This window comes from Macadamia integrifolia, chromosome 8, assembly GCF_013358625.1.
Source record: "Macadamia integrifolia cultivar HAES 741 chromosome 8, SCU_Mint_v3, whole genome shotgun sequence".
NCBI classification, from domain to species: domain Eukaryota; kingdom Viridiplantae; phylum Streptophyta; class Magnoliopsida; order Proteales; family Proteaceae; genus Macadamia; species Macadamia integrifolia.
Genome location: NC_056564.1, coordinates 2,051,576 through 2,072,042, shown reverse-complemented (window position 1 = coordinate 2,072,042; position 20,467 = coordinate 2,051,576). Strand labels below are relative to the sequence as shown.

The 20,467-nt window shown below is 38.3% G+C and overlaps 1 protein-coding gene across 2 annotated transcripts in view; it reads left to right on the top strand.

Annotated features, from left to right (window-relative positions):
• The window catches only part of LOC122085918 (uncharacterized protein slr1919), a 38,707-nt gene that overhangs the window by 12,874 nt on the left and 5,366 nt on the right, over positions 1-20,467 (top strand). For both annotated transcript variants that reach the window (XM_042654534.1, XM_042654535.1), the window contains exons 13-14: positions 672-765; positions 5,691-5,803. In XM_042654534.1, coding sequence (XP_042510468.1) covers positions 672-765; positions 5,691-5,803 — 207 coding nt within the window. The remainder of the gene's footprint in view (positions 1-671; positions 766-5,690; positions 5,804-20,467) is intronic.

The window sequence follows — 20,467 nt, the reverse complement described above, 5'->3', positions numbered from 1 at the left end:
CCCCCCCCCCCCCCCCCCCAAATTTTTTACTATTTGATGGTCCTGAATAGTCTTTATTAGATGCAAGATCCAAATTAAGAACTTTGATGTATTTCTTCTTCCTGGAAGAAATGGAGAAAGTATAGGAATTTGACATGATTCTTTCTGTCCTCTGTATATTTTAAATGCGGCATATACAAGAGACTTAGGATGGATCAAGGAGTTCCTTATTCGGTCAAAAGCAGCTGAGAAGATGATTGTAATATGTATTACATTGGCTCAGGTGGTGGGAGAACCTGTCTAATAGTATATAAATTAATCTAGGTGCTGTTTAATCTTGAGTGATATTTGACCGAAGATTTTTATTTCGGATCCTGTTTTATGGTAGTGACTTCTATCCCCATGTATGCAGAAGGCAGGAAATTTAATATTTTTTAGAACACCCTACGTTGATAATCTACTACCATCATTGTGGAGACATCACTGAGAAAACTATTACTAGTTGCACTAAACAATCTGGAAAACATTCTTCAGTTTCATTCATTTTTTCTAATGTCTAAATAGGTTATAATTTATTGGTCCTGCTTCATTCGTTTTCCCTCTCCAGTGTCCTAGTCTTGTATGTGTATTACTCTTGCTTCCTTAAAGTGGCTAACTGCTGTCTTTTTCTTCCCCTGATCCTTTTATGGAAGGTTCTCGCTAAAATCTGGTCTGTAGCACTCAAATACCATTTCCGCATGCCACCATACTATGTGCTGCTCTTACGTTCTCTGGCATCCTTTGAAGGTAAGATGCTGGATTGATGCAATGCAATATTTGTTTCAACACTCATTTGTCTCTTCATCTGTCCTATTTGGAGTGCTTTCTCTTTCTTTTTAATTACTCTCATGCACCCATGAATTGTCAAATGATAATGATCTCATGAGGTACTCTTAACAACTGTAATCATGGGCAGATCAGGGGAAGGCAAGGGGGAAATTCCAACTCCCCCTAAAAAAAATCTCCTTTAAGTGGATAGGCATGTCAAAAGGAAAGAAAAACTGTATATATATATATATATATATATTCATATTTACATAAGAAATAGTACAACGAAAGGAGATTAAATTAATAATATATTAAGGTATAGGTTTTATACATCTCCACCCTAAATATGCATATCTATTCATTAGATCAATTGTGTAGGGTTGATTCCGTCAGAAATGACTGTTTCTTCACATCCAGCTCCTTGCAAATGAAACGATTCAATAGTATTACAGATATACACTAGGTAGACGGGGAACTCACTAGATTAAACTTGGTGGCTCATCTTAACTGTAGATCCTGGCATGTATTCGTCCTTTTCTTGTTGTGTTTTAAAGCATCAAACTAATTAGGGGCTGCTTAATATAGCCATTCCAACCACTTGATAGACAAGGGGCTAGGCCATGTGGATTTTCTCTCATTTCATTGCTAAAATCATATGGCATACCGTGAATTGAATATTTTCCCTAGTATTGTCATGTGGTGTAGCATAGTTGGCATGGCATCAAGGCGAACCAAGGCGTTGGAGGGTTGCCTAAGGGCTTAGGCGACAAGTCGCATGCCTTAAGGCGATTAAGCATTATTTTCCCCCTTTTCTAACGTTATTTAGTATGTTAGATATACCCATGGTTTTAAGTATCGGTACGTATCATACCCTATCGGCCCTTACTGATACGATACACACCGATACGATACACACCGATATGATACATGAAATTTTTAAAATCCTTTCGTATCGATATGTATCCTACGATACATACTGATACACACCGATACATTACAATACGCACTGATACTCTATGGAAAATATAAAACCGAGGTGAAATGTATGTTTTGGTATGTATCTGTACGTATCGGTGCTTATGGTATGTATCGGTATGTATCAACCGATACGGTACGATACGTATCGATACAGTGCACTACGGTCATATAATGGCTAAGATGGGTCATTTTTCAGAAAAAAACACGATTTTTTTAGGGTTTTGTTCCAAAGTTGCTGCCAGCCATATTTCTCTCTAACTAAAGTGAAAATCAAGGTTGAGAACAAATATTTTACATTTATGGGACAACTATAAACCTTGAATTCTTAGAGTGATACCCTCAATTTAGTGTTTTTGCATAATAGATGTTATCAATAGCTTTTTTTAACAAATTTTTTATGCAAAAGTGTATAAAAAAGTGTTTCGTATCTATTTATGTGCGTATCTCCAATATGATACGATACCCTCCGATACGTATCTTAATTTTGGCCGACTGATACGGCGACTGATACCGATACTTTAATCCTTGCATATACCTTGTATCATAAAAAATCAACATTAAGCCACATCAAATCATCATAAATCAACATTAGAGAAATGTTCTTGTTCTATAATAAGTTTTACTAGTCAAATTATTTTATTTTTACACGAGACATTTTATATTAGGTAGAGCACAAAACCAGCTATCCAACAAGTCTAAGATTACTTAAATCTAAGTTTTAATGACAAAGTTATGTTGCAGTCAAACTTATTTTAAAGTGCGCGAATGTTGTTATATTCGCCTAAATGAAAATAGCATTATGGATAATCAAAACAGAAGATTGTTTTACTGGAATTTTAGTTTTTAGCAATGTTTTACCATGATAAGATTTATGAAAATTTCATAATTGAGAAAGACCCTAGCATTTGAAAGTTGAAAATTGCTTGTACAACTAAAAAATTCAGTTTTTGTTCTTGGATCCGGGGGGGGTGGGTTTGACTTTTTATCATTTTAGAATTTGATTTTTAAACTATTTTTATTGGATTCAAATAAAGGGGTCTTGGCTTATTTATGAATAATATCTTAAGTAAATGTTTTTACATTATATTTACTTAAATGATATTTGACATAAATAAGTGAGGCGCCAGTGCAATAAGGCGGCAGTTGCCCAGGCTCCAACTAGGCCCGGGATTTTTAAATAAAAAATGTAAGATGTTGTGTAGGCATGTATTCTATTTGGTAGCCCCACAATACTTCGTGTTGTGTAGAAGCTCATACTATGCAAGGTTATTGTTAAGAGTTTATTGGTGTCCCAAGGGTGTTTTTGTTATTAAGTTTATGTTTATGTCCTTATGTGTAATTTACATATAAGTTTATATCTCTCTGTCCTTTATTGTAATTTTCATATTCTATTAATTTTATTTGAGGTTCCCCCTCCCACGATTAGAGATTATTCTAGTTTGCTCTAATTGTGGAGTGTTAATTCTCTCCACTCTCTCTTCTCTCTTCTCTCCTCATCTACTACTACTTTTCTTCTTCCTTTCTTACGTGCGCAGGTACTGATTTCAAGTTCTAATACTGTCACCTGGTATTAGTTCATTGATTTCGGTACCTGATTTTCCATCTTTCATCTTGACTGCTTGTTAGGTTTTGTCCCTATCTTATGTTGTGGAGCCACATGTTGTTTGATAGATCCCTAGTTTTTTGATCATGCACAAGTAGGGTTTATTCAATACTACTGCTGTGATTACTGGAGGAGTGGTGGTGGTCTGTTTTTTATGAAGAAAAAGTCCACTTGATTATGTTTCTCATCTGCGCTAGGATTTGCTGTTTTGTTACCTGTACAAGAGATTTTTATTCATGGGGATAAGGGCTTGACCCTCCTATGGTATTTTTGGTGGTGTTGATATATTCTCCTCCTTTGGTAAGTCAAGAATATCACTATGAGTACAATATTGAGGACTGATCATATTCTTTCTGTCTGTTGGATCAGATTTCCTGTGTTCTTGAAAAACCCTAAAATTTTGGGAGATTTTTTGAAGGCCCTATCTCATTGGTTGATCATGGTGAATTGTAGGGACATAATTTCTCTATATTGGAGTGTTTGTGGTCAAAATTTCAGACCTAACAGACAACTGTAACCCTATGCAGTTTTAGGGTTTCTATACCCTGAGGCTTGCTGTTTCTGGGGTTTGTGGCTGCTATTTGCCTATCATTGCTTCTGTGTTGGTATCCTTTGCTGCTGGTTATCAGTATTGGTTGTGCATTGTGACTTAGGATGTTGCTTCCTTGGTTATCAAGTATTGATCTTTTTGGCTGGTTGCTTCTAAGTTCTTCTCTGCGAGGTAGTATTGCAGAATATTATATCATGGCTGATTCTAAACCTCCTATGGACAATGTCAATGTCCAAATCACATCTATAACATTGAATGGTGCTTCAAATTACCTTTTTTGGGCCCATGCCATCAAGGTATATATTACTGCCAAAAGAAAGATGGATTGTCTGACTTCTTCTCCACTTGCCACAACCTCACCCTGAATATAGGGAGTAGATGGTAGAGAGAATTTGTCCATATAGATCATATACTCTAGACATTTTCTTATCATGAGAATAAGTCACCTTAAGATCATCCCAGACACCCTTGGTTGTGACGTGAATTATAACATATTGGCAGCCATAGAAGGTTCTATGATATTCCACAAACAACAAAGCAATGTAGTTGTTTAATCTCAGCGTGCTGAATCTTGGTTTTAAAATTTTAACTACTTTTTTTTTTTAAAAATAATTACCTAATTAAAAAAGTTATAAGGTACAAAAAAATAATAATCACTATCAATCCAAAGATCATCAACAATATTTTTCACAAATTTTCAGGATTTTTTAAACCAAATCAAAATAATTTTCTATATTTTTGCAATTTTTTGGATTTTAATTAAGTTTTGAAATCCAAAATCTTCAAAAATATATAGAAAATTAAATCTGACTCTATGAAGTCGTAGATCAGTCTACGGTGTCTATATATAAAAAATTGAAAGCAATGCATATTTATTGCAAAAATTAATTTTGGGGGAAAATGGTTTACCTTCAAATTTGAATCTTCACTCAAATCCAGAAAACGATCGATGTAGATGTGTTGTACTAGTCCATAATGCCTTGATACAACAAAGGATTGAAGCTTTTTTGGCAAAAAATATGGAATTTTGCCACAAAGGTTCCAGACGTAACATGAAAATGTGACATATATATATATATATATATACACGGGTGTGCGTGCGTGCGAGCGTGCATGCGACACTTCGCCGAAAGGCCCGAAACAACCGATATGTTTCGGTCATTTGGCATTTCTACCAAAAATTTTTTAAGCTTCTTGATGTGCATAGTGTGCCATTTCAAGCCAGCTCAGTACCTAAATATTCTGAGATGAAACTTCGAATATCCCTGACATCAAATAAATGATCAACATTACTGCAATTAGAACTGTCATTATCATTCCAACTAGGAATGTTTTTATCTATATCATTTAGAATGGGGTCTTCACTTCTGCTGGTATTTCCAATAGCACTAAGCCTATCCGTTGATTTACTTAGCCCACATCTGTGTTCTAACTCCTTGTTAGAACCTTGGCTTTAACCTTTAAAGACCAAGCAGTTGATTCCTTGTTTAGTGGAATAACTAGATTTATGAGATCAACCTCATTGGTAGTTTGGTACTTGTAATAACTGTCAAATGAGGATCAATTGTTCTTGGAACATTTATTGTATTTTAGTCAATATTTACTGTGTTTTGCCAGAAAAGTCTGATGGTTCTTCACAACTCCATATAATCTTCTCCTTCGTGTTTATGCTCTAGATTATAGTTATGCCGCTCTTGTTTTCTCATGTTTACTTCTCTCTAAGGATATTAAATCATTCAATTGGTATTCTTGTTTCATTTATTGGATTTTCAGGATTGGCTTTAGCTGCTGACAAAGGTTTCAAGACGTTTGAATCTGCATATCCTTATGTTGTGCAAAAACTTTTGACTGATAATTCGGCTGCCATGAGGGGAATTTTACATTCGGTATCCTCTACTTACAAACCTTTGCTTATGATTATTGGACTGCAACAAGTTAGTCAATGTTTAATTGTAGAACCTCGTTTGTGGACTATGCCTTATTGTTGGCCATAAAATTTAGGGAAAATATGTTGTCAAATGGATGGCCATTCGAGAAATCGATAATGACCATTAGATGGGTCTGACTTGGAAAATATGTGAAAATTAACAATCGATTGGAATTGAAACCCTTGTTGCTGGAGCCAAAACTAAGAGACAGGGCTGGAGGAAGATATCCTTTATCGATTCACCCAATTTAGCCTTTATTTATATGGAATCTGTCCCATATACAAGTACAGCAATCCCTTATAATGTAGGGTATGAATACAGAAGCAAGTATATGCAAAATGCTAAATTACCCCATCACACTGCCCCTCAGTCTGATGCTGGTTGGACAGAATTATTTTGTCTATAGGATAATGATGTCGAGTAGTGGACATAGCTTTTGTGAAAATATCAGCAATTTTATCAGCAGTACCTATGTAGGGAAGAGAAGTGAGGCCATTGAGATATTTCACACAGATGAAGTGACGATCAGCCTCAATATGCCTGGTATGATCATGAAGCACTGGATTGGAAGAGATACGAATAGCTAGTATTATTTGCATAGAGAGGTGTTGGCTCCGAAAAAGAAACAGATTAGTAGTCACCAAATAAACCATGAAGCCAAAAAATTTCACTACCAACCAAGGACATTGAGCGATATTCAACCTCATCAAAAGACTTAGAATGTGTATGTTGCTTCTTACACTTCTAATAAATGAGGGAATCACCAATAAATACACTCCAGGTTGAAGTAGAGTACCAAGTGTTTGGACAACCAGCCCAATCAGCATCTGCGTCAGTATACACATGTAGCTAAAGTGATGAGGAAGAAGAGAAGAATAAACCTTGTGTTGGTGTACCTATAGCAAATAATGCAACGGACAACAATGAGGTGTAATTAGCAAGGAGAAGATACAAATTGTTTCACAATGTGTACAACATAAGCAATGCCAGGACAAGTCATAGTAAGATAAATAAGACTGCACACAAGCTATCGATATATGGTAGGATCAGAAAGTGGGTCTCCAGCTTGTATATAATACTTAAACATTGACTCCCCTAGGAGTACCCACCTTATCATCAATCAAGTTAGCCAATTTGGTGAGGTCTTTTGTATATTTGTGTTGGTTAACAAGGTAAGCACGATTGGAGTGAACCTCTAAGTCAAGAACGTATGTTTGTGGACCCAAATCCTTCACTTTGAACGAGGTATTCAGGAAAACCTTCATTGTAGTAATGGCTTCAGTATCATCTTCAATGATTTATAGCAATCAACAGAACCATTCGATTTGTGCTTCATAGAATACACTTAATGACAACCGATGGCAGGAAACTTTAGAGTAGGCACGTATCATTTTCTAACGAGGCCTGAAATTCAAAATCCTCGACCTCCTGTCGATAAGGAATACGACAAGCTTGCTGGTAATGTTTAGGAATATAAACAGGATTGAGAGAGACAATAGGAGAAGTAACTGGATCTAACAGATCAAACAAAGCAAATGATGCAGTAGATCAAGAGACTCAAGTTAAGCAGTAGAAATGATAATAAATTACCCATACCAGTTAGGAGGTTAAGAGACCCTAGTGAAATGACGCAATACTGGAGTAGAGTTGAAAACAAGAGGATCAACATATAAAACAGCAGATGAAGAAACATTATGATCAACAAAAGTACCAACGGGAGGTAAAAGAGAGAAGCGAAGGAGGAATAAATTATCTCAGGAGAAGGGGTTGATGATAATGTAGAAGCTGAACCAGGCAACATAGGCTTGGTTGGGTCGTTGTAATGGAGGCTCAATAAGGCTTGGTTTAAATTTAGGCTTTGTTTTAGTATGTTTGGGTTGGGCTTCAATTTTTGGTATTTGTTTTTGTAATGAACTGAAATATAAGGCCCCAAAGTGAAGTTTTAATGGGGTGTACAAAGTTCTTATTTTATTAGTGGGTCCCAACTTGTAGGGATTTATCTTATCCTCAATTTTTAGTCTTCAAGTTTGTTACAATCCCAGATACCTGTAAACAAACCAGAGGAGAAAAGAAGAGAAGAAGAAAAGAAGAGAAAAAGAAAAGAAGAGAAAAGAGAGGGAGAGAAAGGACCGAAAGACTCCCAAAAGGAGGAGTAACCTGCGATCTGTCCAGAATGGATTGATCGTAGGTTAGTCTCTATTTTTATATATTAAAAACCCCAAATTAAAAGAAGTACAGAAATACCCCCAAACCATACGGCATAAACCCTAACATAATTACCAGAATCGATAGGACAGAAATGCCCCTATCGGTTATGGTAATTAGCGCTAATCCCTCCCGATAGGTTTAATGCTAAACTCAACACTCCCCCTCAAGCTGGAGCATACACATCACCCATGCTCAGCTTGGTACAACTATTACGAAAACTAGGTGCAAAAAGAGACTTGGTAAACATTTCAGCCAACTGATCAGATGAAGGAATAAAGGGGGTCTCGATCAACTTCTGCAAAACTGCATCATGAACAAAGTGACAGTCCACCTCAATGTGCTTGGTCCTCTCGTGGAAGACCGGATTACTAGCAATGTACACCGCAGCTTGGTTGTCACAATACATCTTCATAGGCTTGGTAACTGGAAATCCCAACTCCAAGAGTAAAGACTGGAGCCACATTAACTCAGCAGTGGTATGAGCCATAGCTCTGTATTTGACTTCGGCATTAGATCGGAAAATGGTAGTCTGCTTCTTGCTATGCCATGTAACTAGATTACCTCCAACAAATGTATAATAACCCGTAGTAGATCTCCAATCACTAGCAGAGCCGGCCCAATCAGCATCAAAATAGCCAACTAATTTCATATGCCGATTTGGACGATAGATCAGCCCTTTTCTAGGAGCACGCTTTAGGTAGCGAAGAACACAGACAACATCCCAATGAGATTTCTGAGGAGACTACATGAACTGACTGAGGACTCCAACAACATAGGAGATGTCAGGATGAGTCACAATAAGATAAATTAACTTGCCAACTAAACTCCTGTACTGATGCACATCCTGGAGAGGCTTGCCATCATTAACACCAAACTTTTGGTGAGGATCCATAGGGATATCAATAGGTCTGGATGCAAGCATACTAGTATCAGATAAATGATCCAACGCATATTTTCTTTGAGACAGACTGATCCCTTTCTTGCATCGGATCACCTCAATCCCAAAAAGATAGTGAAGTTGGCCCAAGTCCTTAGTCTAAAAGTGTTGTTGTAGATAAGCTTTTACTTCAGAAATTTATGCCTCATCATTACCAGTAAGAATAATATCATCAATATAAACTACCATGACTACCAGTTTATCACATCTATGACGAACAAAGACAGAATGATCAGAATAACACTGAGAAAATCTACAAGTAACTATGGTAGTACTGAACTTGTCAAACCATGCCCGAGGGAACTGTTTAAGTCCATAGATAGCCTTGTGTAAGCGACACACGACCTTTATTCTCCCCCTGAGAAACATAACCAGGAGGTTGCTCCATATATACCTCTTCCTGTAGATCACCATATAAGAAGACATTGTTGATGTCCAACTGAAACAAGGGCCAATCAAAGTTGACAACAAGAGAAATAAGTAGACGAATAGAGTTCAGTCTAGCAACCGGGGAGGTCTCAAAATAATCGACTCCATATGTCTGAGTATATCCCTTGGCAACCAGACGGGCTTTCAACCGCTCAACAGAGCCATCAGAGTGATACTTAACAGTGTACACCCAGCGACACCTCACCAAATCCTTGCTAGGAGGTAAATCTACCAGACTCCAAGTACCATGACTCAAGAGAGCATCCATTTCTACATCCATGGCAGCTTTCCATCCAGGAATACTTAGGGCATCAGTATGGGTGCGAGGAATAGGATAGTAGAAAGAGACAGGCAAGACCATGGATGGGAGAAGGAAGATGAGACAAGAAAACAAAGTTATCAATAGGATACACAACCATAGATTTTTGAGTGCAAGAACGTGTACTTTTCCTTTGAGCAATTGGTAAGTCATCAGGCAGAGAAGGAAGAGAAGCTTCAACAGAGGAAGGCGGCAGAGGAGGAAGTGAATCAGTTGGAGTATTGGTTTCTCCACTTGGTTGTCCAACCTTCTTCCTGCACTGATAAACCTGTTGGGGAGGTGAGTCACTGGTATTAGGAACATCAAGGAAGGGTATGAGAGGGAATAAGTGGAGGAGATGGAGAAGACCACTCCATACCAGACTGGGACACCTGAGGAGAAAAAAATGATGTGCCCTCAAAGAAGGTCACATCAGCACTAACAAATTTTCTGTGAGTAATAAGGTCATAGCACTTGTACCATTTCTGAGTACGTGAATAACCCAAAAAAATGCACTTTGTAGACCTAGGAGATAGTTTATCTACTTGCACATGCAAATTATGAACAAAGCACACCCAAAGACTCGGGGAGGAACAGGAAAACTCGGCAGTCGGCAAAGTAGGGAACATAATAGAAAAAGGAGACCTTTCTGAGAGAACTGAAGATGACATGCGATTAATCAAGTACATGCAATCAAAACCCCATCATACCAAAAATGCTTAGGGACATGTATATGAATCATAATAGCTCGAGCTACCTCGAGAAGATGCTAGTTCTTGTGCTCTGCTACCCCATTTTGCTGTGGGGTATAGGCTTAACTAGTTTGGTGTATCATCCCTCAGTTGGCACAAAAATCAGAAATATCATTTTGAGCATATTCTAGAGCATTATCAGAATGAAAAATCTTAATTAGAATACCAAATTGAGTTTTTATTTCATTATAGAATATTTGAAACACAGATAAAAATTCAGATCTGCCCTTTAACATGTAAAGCCATGTAAGGCGAGAATGATCATCCACAAAAGTCACAAAATAGTGAAAACCAAATTTATTACTAACTCTGCAAGGACCCCATACATCAGAATGGACTAAAGAAAATAAATACGGACTACAAGACACAGAGCAAGATGGGAAGGACACGATGATGTTTGCCCAACTCATATGCCTCACATTCTAACCTGAGGACAAACTTAAAATTAGGAAATAACAGTTTCAACCTAGACAAAGATAAATGTCCTAAACGACAGTGCCATTGGAAAGGGGTCACATCCCCAACAGTAGTAGTAGCAGTAGAAGAAGCAGGAAACCCACAGTTGAGATAATATAAACCATCATTTTCACACCCTCCACCAATCGTCTTCCTCGTGTGAAGATCCTGAAAAACATAGTTAGAGGGAAAAAAGGTTACTGAATAATTTAATGAGCTGGTTAGCTGGCTCACAGAAAGAAGACTTAATGGAAATTGTGGAACATGTAACACAAAAGATATATTCAGAGAGGGGGTAGGAGAGATAGTATCATGGCCTAGAATTGGTGTGGAAGCACTGTTGGCTAGAATAACAGATGTAGAACTAGTACTAGAGGAAAAATTCTTAAAAAGTGATGACTTACCAATCATATGAGTAAAGGCACCTGAATCAATGATCCAAGGGTGTAGAAGTGGTGGTAAGAAGGTCTGAGGTACCTGCATGAGCTAAGGTGGTAGTCGATGTAGACCCACCATTGGATGTATTAAAGGATGCCTCGAGAGTGTGTAAGAGCCAGAAGGTCTAGGTTTAGCATCAACGGAAGACACTGTGTCAGTACCATCATCTGATACTACATGATTGTCTAACTGAGTGCCCACTCTGGCTTGCCATGCTTTTCCCAACAAGTCTCTATAGTATGGTTGGGCTTCCCACAATAAGTGCACTGGCGGGCTGCACGATCAGAAGGCTATCCGCTAGAACCTTTACCAGTCGATCCATGACCCCCCCACGACCGCGATCATGTCCACTGTTGGCAAGGAAGGTAGAATTGTCTTTGCAAGACTGATCAGATTTAGTTAAAGTGATACGCTGCAGTCGCGAATAAGTGTCATTTAGAGTAGGGACAGTATCGCCTGCAAGTAAATAGCCCTTCGCTACTTTTAAATCATTATTCAAACTAGTAAAAAATTTAGAAACCAAAAACTCATTCCGTTGAGCCTTCAATTTGTCAATGTCTGTGGTCAAGGGCTGGAAAACATTAAGTTCAACCATTCCCCTAAAAGTATTATAATACTCTGAAAGAGATCTATCAGACTGGCGAAACTGGAACAATTTCTCATAAATATCATAGATGCGGGTCTTGTTCTTTTCTTGAGAGTAAGTTTCCTTCAAATCGTCCCATACTCCCTTTGCGGTAGAGTGAAACATGACATTGGCAGCGACATCTAGTTCCATACTATTCCACAACCAGATTAAAATCAAAGCATTCTCCTTCATCCAATCATCATAACCCTTATCAGATGGTGAAGGAGAATCAGAAGTAGTATACTTAAGTTTATCCTTGGCTATAAGATAAACCTTCATATGTTGAGCCCACAGTAGGTAATTCCCTTGAGCTTAATAGAAGGAATTTGGACATTGACATTGTCCGAGGCAGATGCAGTAGTCACAGACATGGTTTGAAATCTCGTTGAAATTTTATCGGAATTTCGGTTTTACTTTTGCCGAAACGAAATAAGGCTTGAAAAAACACAAAATTTCAGTCAAAATTTTGGTATTTTGAATTTCGGTATGTTCCATATGTTATAAATACTATATCTCGGTCAAAATTTTGACTTTGTCTCGATGGTTTCGGTTTCATTTTCATATTTTGAAGGAAAAACACTCCAAGTCTTTTACAAGCCTCTAATTAGTCACATCATCACACATTTTGACTTCCATTGGTCTCTTACAAGATTTACACATTCAAAGCTTAGGAAAGGTAAAGTTCTTTCTCCTCCAAAACCAGATAAAATTTTCAGAACAGTTCGACGGTTGCTGCCAAACAAAGGTGCAACTCTAAAACAATGTCTTGTCCTAATATTTTTGCATTTTTATTTTCTAAGCATGTTTATTAGCCTTAAAATAAATTACCCACAAAGTTTTAGGTCAAAATATGGCCATTTGGCTACCGAAACAGTCAACTGAAACATACAAAAAAAATACACCATTTCGGCCGAAATTTTGTCGAAACAAAATGAAACTTCAGTTTCTGAACCCATCGAAACACCGAAACAAAACGAGATTTGGAACCTTGGTCACAGAGGTAGTAAACTTGGTCTTGGCCATGAGAACAAAAAATAAAGTAGACAAATAGAGTCGTAGAAATACAAAATAAAAAAAAAAAGAAAAACAGCAAACCACACCTAAACCCCGGCGACTGGCGCTAGAGCCCTTGCAGGAATTAATTAGGTCAAAGTAGGAGATATCTGACTTTCACCTAGGAGACCCTAGTTCTATAAAAAAGGAGATGGCTGCGGTCCAAGGTCTTCAAATCTTAAACATAGTACCAATAGAGCACAATGCATACACCAAGTAAATCACTCCATGTGATTTAATACATAGTAGAGGTAGCAATGAGTGGCTGCACACCAGAAGATTTTAGCGCAAAAATGAGATCAGCAGGGAGTGTTTTGAAAAGCTTGATTTGATTACAGAGGCTTTGATACCGTGTTACAATCCCAGATACCTGTAAACAAACCAGAGAAAAGAAGAAAAGAAGAGAAAAGAGAGAAAGAGAAAGGACCGAAAGACTCCCAAAAGGAGTAACCTGCGATCTGTCCATAATGGATTGATCGTAGGTTAGTCTCTATATTTATATATTAAAAAACCCAAATTAAAAAAGTACAGAAATACCCCCAAATCATACGGCAGAAACCGTAACATAATTACCAAAATCGATAGGACAGAAATGCCCCTATCGGTTTTGGTAATTAGCGCTAATCCCTCCCGATAGGTTTAGTGCTAAACTCAACAAAGTTGGTTTCGGAAAGTTCCTAACTATGTGTCTAGTTGGGCAAGTCTTAGTAATTTAGTAAATTTAGGGTATTTTATTTCAGTTCCTGTAAAATATATATATATATATATATAATGTAATCAACACCTTCCACGATTGGAAATGGAATGAATTGATTCAATGCTGACAACAAATATATCTTACCTATTTCATATGAGATACGATTATGATAAGATATGGTTTGGGTTTAGTTATAGCTTAAAAATAGGAAACCCTTATGACTAAGTTGGAAGGTCTTAGAATTCTAACTAATTGGGGTTCCATATTTTAGAGATAAATATATCCTAACCCAAGCAAGAAAAAACGATTGATCATTCTCCCCCTCTCTAGAGAATTCGAGCTCTTTGCTTTTCTCTCTCCCCCTTGTTTGGTAAGAAATTTGTTCTCTCCCCTTTATTCCTTTAATCTGTTTTTTTCTTTCTTATTCCTCCCTCTCGTTTTCACTTCCCTCTTGAGATGACTTTCTCTCTGTCATCCCTATGGTAAGATATCTCCTTCACTTTCTTCTTATCTTCTCTCTCTTTCCCCAGTATTTACCAATATCTTCTTCCCCCCCTTTATTAATTTCTTCAGTTTTAGATCATAATTTGAAGGAGGATTTTATCTTCTTCACTTCAATCACAACTTCCTTCTTTTCCTCCTCCTTTATTGGACAGCACGTCACCTTCCATCGAAAGCTAGTTTCATATCCTAAATTTTAGGATCTAAGCTCCCTAATTTCTCTCCTCTCAGTTGCTTCACATTAACTCCATTTTTCAAGCTAATTAAATTTGGTTTTATTTCTGTAAATTATACTTGAAATCTGGTAGTTTTCTATGGAAAATATGACCGTTTATTTTGAGATCAGTTCTGACCCACATCTAGCAGTTAGATCGAGAATTATCTATTCTATCATTGGGCCCATTGCTTGCGGGTCAATTAGAGCCATCAGATCTGATCGCTATCTTGCATCCCGTTGTCCTTCACCGACGTTGGTACACAAGAAGAGGAGTAGAAATGCGATAGAGGGAATAGGAGATTTTATAATCTGAAAATAATATAAAACATGCTCTAGGAAAGCAACATGACCATAAGGATTTACAAGGGGAACGACTATTGTTGGCCTGGCTATTCATCTAAGCACCTTGCTTTGTTGGTATTAACAAAATTTCCATCTGACCTTTGTTGTTTTATGGTTGTCCTTGTTGGCAACCTGACCACGTGGTGGTGAAGTGGCAAGTTTGGGTGACATGCCGAAATTGATGATGTGGCAGCGTTCAGGGTCACCAATGAGATAATAGAGCCACATGGTGTGCATGGAGTGGTTTAATACATCCATGATAGGTGGTGCGGGTTTTAAGGTCAAAATTAGCAAATTTGGCTACACCCAGAGGCATTTTTGGCAGTGAAAATGATATTTTTGGAAGACCGTTTCTCATGTAAAAGATAGATTGTAATTTATCTAGTCCAAGGCTTCTGATTTTGTCGCGTTCCGATATCGTATGAAGAAGTTACGGCATCCACGGTTAAAATATAACTTTATGGCAGTCGGGGGCTGTTTTGGCATTGAAGATGAATTTTTTGGAAGAAATTTTCTCCATGTAACAGTACGACAAAAGTCCAATCTTTCCAACACTTCTGATTTTGTCGAGTTTCGATTCCGTATAAGGAAGATGCGACATCGGAAAGGTCTAGGGGTATGTTGGTCTTTTATATGGTTGAGTCAGATGATCGGGTCCTTTGGAAAGTTGTAGAGCGTTGAGTTGTGGTTCCAACGCAATTTGTTTCGTCTCGATTGGAAATCGTATTAAAAAGTTACAACCGTTTCCGTGAAAAAGTTACCTTGACCGAAAAATCCCAGTTTGCTCTCATTGTAGGGAGGATTTCCCAGAATTTATTTTTGAAATTTTAGGGGCTTTTGTGTAATTTTAATATCTTGAAGGTTTGAACTATTAAGGGGTTTTTGGCATTGAAGTTTGGGAGCAAGGGCTTAGATGCTATTAAGAAGAATCAGTTGATCCTTGATCGTTGGCTCACATTGCAACACGTAGGCGAGGTTCTAATCCAAGGGAGCGCTTGGATTTGTGTTGATAAAGGCGTGGAATATTCCATTTCGAGCCCTTCTAATGGATTGGTGTATTGAAGATGATGCTCTAGCGCTGCACTTGATCAAGGTGTGTTGTGGTGTTAAGCGCATGCGTAGAAGATATTATGAAGATTCTGATCTTAAAGATCTTATGAGATCTGATCAAAGCCAATCTTGACGAATTCGGATCCAATAGTTGATAGGCGCTTCACATTTTGAGTGGGAGACAAGGTCCCTTAATATCCGGAAAAATGAGCTAATAGAAAATCGACAACAAAAAGAAACAACTGACCGCTTACGTCATCAGTTGACCTATTTATTCTAATCTTATGGCTGAAATTTATTAGCCGTTTGAATCATCCAATGGCTCAGATTAAAAGATTTTTCTTATATGAGATCAATGGTCCAGATTGCACCATCATTTTGCGCGCCGCCAGCATCCGCTACGCCAACCATCGAAGATTCCGTTTTGAGTGTTCTGGTTATCCCAACTTGAAAATGCCATGACTTTCTAACCCTAACTCCAAATGAGTCCATCCAAGTTGCTATCCCTTCGTTTTTTCGAACTCTACACAATAGAAGCAAGAAAAAACACTTTTGAGTGAGGGAAGGCTGTGGTTTTGGCAAGAGAAGCTTCACCCCTTTGTTTGGTCTTTGAATGAGCATGAATGCTTGATGATAGTTGTTCTTAGTCCATTGAAGGAGGTAATGATGCATTAACTCAAATCCAAAAAGGAAGAGAAGAAAGCAAGGAAGGGTTTGCTTGTTGTTACTTGAAATAGCAAGATGCCAAGGGGAGGGAAGGTGCGAGCACCAAACTTGTCAGTGCAAGTTCCTAGTCATCCCAGGTAACCGGTTATGAGATTCCTTGCCCTTGGATTTACATTATATGCATTTATGCTAGGGTTAGTTGTTGATGAATTGTATATATGCTAGGTTAGTTGTGGATGAACTGTAAGCATACTAGCTAGTTGTGGATGTATATGTTAGGCAGGGCTTGATTTTAGGGCATTGATATGAGCCCCAATTTATTGTATTCTTTATTGAGTGCTTAGTGGGTGCTAAGCACTGGAAGTGGGTGTTACACATTGTACCAGCACTGCGAGTGCCATCTTAGCTTTGGCTTGAGAAAATTGGGTGTGGGTGCACCTGACTGTAGGTGCAGTCAAAAGTAATGTATTGAGTAGGTACGAAGCCTTTATAGGCACTACTCCGGGGATGTAGGCAAATTGTCGAACCTCTTAAAAACCCTGTGTTGTCGGTGCTTATTGTTTGCATTTTATATTGAAGTGCGTGGAATGCGGAATGGGTGTGCACACTTGGAAGTGCCTATGAGAGGCTGAGTGTGCATACGACTGTGAACAAATAGGGACAGGTGTAGGGACAAGTGTATCAGGGTTTGCTTGCTTAGTTAGTAGACAGGTTTTTAGGGATCGAAATTTGACTCATTGATTGACCCCCTTCTCAGTGACTGCTGGGTTACGACAATTGGTATCAGAGCCGATACTCAATAATAGTTTGATCAACAACTGAGTGATCCAGAGGTAGTGGCAGTGGCAGTGGCAGTGGCAGTGACAGTATGGGGCAGGTGAAGGCTATTCAAGTTATGCACCAAAGTTTGATGGATCTGATTTTATCCTGTGAAAGGAGAATGCAGTAGTACCTAGGTTCATTGGGTTATGATGTTTGGGCATCAGTTCTGATTGGGTACAAGGAACTTGAGGCAGGTCCGGTTGACAATGAAGCCAAGAAGGCTTATTGTTATAATCAGAATGTTGTAAATACAATATTCTCATGATTGGACAAGAGTGTGATGGCTAAGGTGATGGACTGTGACTTAACCAAGGACATCTGGGAAAGACTGAAGAGCATTTATGAAGGCGATGATATGATCAGGAAAGCAAAGCTTCAGTCCTTCAAAGGTCAGTTTGAAAGTCTGTTTCATGAAGAAAAAGGTATAAGCTATGATACCAATTGTTGTAACCCGGCAGCCACTGAGATTGGGGGAATCAGTGAGTCCAATTCCAATACTTAAAACATGTCTAATATTTGACACGGCAAACCCTGATACACCTGTCCTTGTTCGCCCACAGTTGTATGCACACTCAGCCTCTCATGGGCACTTCCGAGTGTGCACATCCATTCCACATTCCACTCACTTCAATATAAAATGCAAACAAGCATCCACAACACAGGATTTTTATGACGTTCGGCAATTTACCTACATCCCCGGAGTAGTGCCTGTAAAGGCTTCGTACCTACTCAATACGCTACTTTTGACTACACCTACAGTCGGAAGCACCCACACCCAATTTTCTCAAGCCGAAGCTGAGATTCACTCCCAGTGCCAGTATAATGTGTAGCACCCACTCCCAGTGCTTAGCACACACTAAACACTCAATAAAGAATACAATAAATTGGGGCTTATATCAATGCCCTATAATCAAGCCCTGCCTAACATATACATCCACAACTAGTTAGCATGCTTACGGTTCATCCACAACTAACCTAGTATGTATATAATTCATCCACAACTAACCCTAGCATACATACATATAATGTAAATCTAAGGTTAGGGAATCTCACAACCGGTTGCCTGGGATGACTGGGAACTTGTACTGACAAGTTTGGTGCTCACACATTCTCTCTCATTGGCTTCTTGCTCTTCAAAGCAACAAGAAGCAAACCCTTCCTTGCTTTCTTCTCTTCCTCTTTGGCTTTGAGTCAATGCATCATCAACACACCTCAACCACCTCTTCTACCTCCTTTAATGGACTAAGAACAACTATCATTTAGCATTCATGCTCATTCAAAGACCAAACAAAGGGAGGAAGCTTCTTTTGCCAAAACCGCAGCGTGCCCTCACTCAAAAGTGTTTTTTCTTGTTTCCATTGTGTAGAGCTAAAAAAAAACGAAGAGATAGCAACTTGGATGGACTCATTTGGAATTGGGGTTAGAAAGTTATGGTATTTTCAAGTTAGGCTAACTAGAACACTCAAAATGGAATCTTCGGTGGTTGGCGTAGCGTTTGTTGGTGGCACGATCTAGACCATCAATCTCATACAAGAATCTTTTTATCTGAGCCATTGGATGATTCAAATTGCTACTAAATCTCAGCTATAAGATTAGAATAAAGGGTTCAACTGATGACGTAAGCCGTCAGCTGTTCCTTTTTGTTGTCGATTTTTTATTAGCTCATTTTTCTGGATTTTAAGGGAGCTTGTCTCCCACTCACAAAAAGTGAAGCCCCTATCAACCATTGAATCCGAATCCATCAAGATTGGCTTTGATCAGATCTCATGAGATCTTTAAGATCAAAATCTTCATAATATTTTCTACGCACACGCGAAACACCACAGCATCATTTTCAATGCACCAATCCATTAGAAGGGCTCGCGATGAAATATTCCACGCCCTTATCAGCACAAATCCAAGCGCTTCCTTGGATTAGAACCTCTCCTACGTGGCGTAATGTTAGCCATCGATCAAGTATCAACTGATTCTTCTTAATAGCATCTAAGCCCCTGCTCCTATAAATTTCAATGCCAAAACCCCTTAACAATTCAGACCTTCAAGAAATTGAAATTACACAAAAGCCCCTGAAATTTCAAAAATAAATTCTGGAAAATACTCCCTGCACTGAGAGCAAACTTGGATTTTCCTGTTTGGAATTTCGAACCGGCTTCACGGAAACGTATGTAACTTTTTCATACGATTTTTGATCGCGACGAAATGAATTGCGTTGGAACCACGACTTGATGCTCTATAACTTTCCAGAAGACCCGATCATCTGACTCAACCATGTAAAAAGACGAAAATACACCTAGACCTTTCCAATTTTGCATCTTCCTCATACGGAATCGAAATGCGATGAAATCAAAAGCGTTGGAAAGATTGGATTTTTGTCGTATTGTTATATAGAGAGAATTTCTTCCAAAAAATTCATCTTCAACGCCGAAACTGTTCCCAACTATCACAAAGCTATATTTTGACCGGGGATGTCCTAACTTCTTCATACGATATCGGAATGCGACGAAATCTGAAGCATTGGACTAGATAAATTACAATATATCTTTTTCATGGAGAAATGGTCTTCTGAGAATGTCATTTTCACTGCCGAAAATGCCTTGGGTGTAATTAGGTCAAATTTGCCAGTTTTGACCCTAAAACCCGCACCACCTATTGTTCCCACACAAATCGCCATACATAATTGGCACACACGGAACTGGCCAAATCAAGGTGGCTTGTTTGCTTGTCGCCCAAGCATTCAAAATGAGGGAAAAAAGATTGATAGCTAGCTACTCATCTTCAATACCTGACTAGGAGTTCCGGATAGACCCTACCTAATGGTGATCCGTTTATCATCCATGGTAGCTCTTGCTTCCACTCTCATCGATAGGAAGCTCTTGTCTAATGAGTAAACCTAAGTATTGTTGTTAGGTATTGTATCAAGGGGGTGATTTTAAGAGACGCATTATATTGGGAAGATCCAAGATATGCTAAAGATAAACTTAGAAATGGTCAAGAAATACATGGATGTGCTTATGATACATGTAAAATACATTTTTAAATCTTAAAACACCATATTATGCATTTATGCCATACGTAAATATATATCAAATGGATGCAAGGTATTTAGTCATCTTTGCCTAATCTAGTAA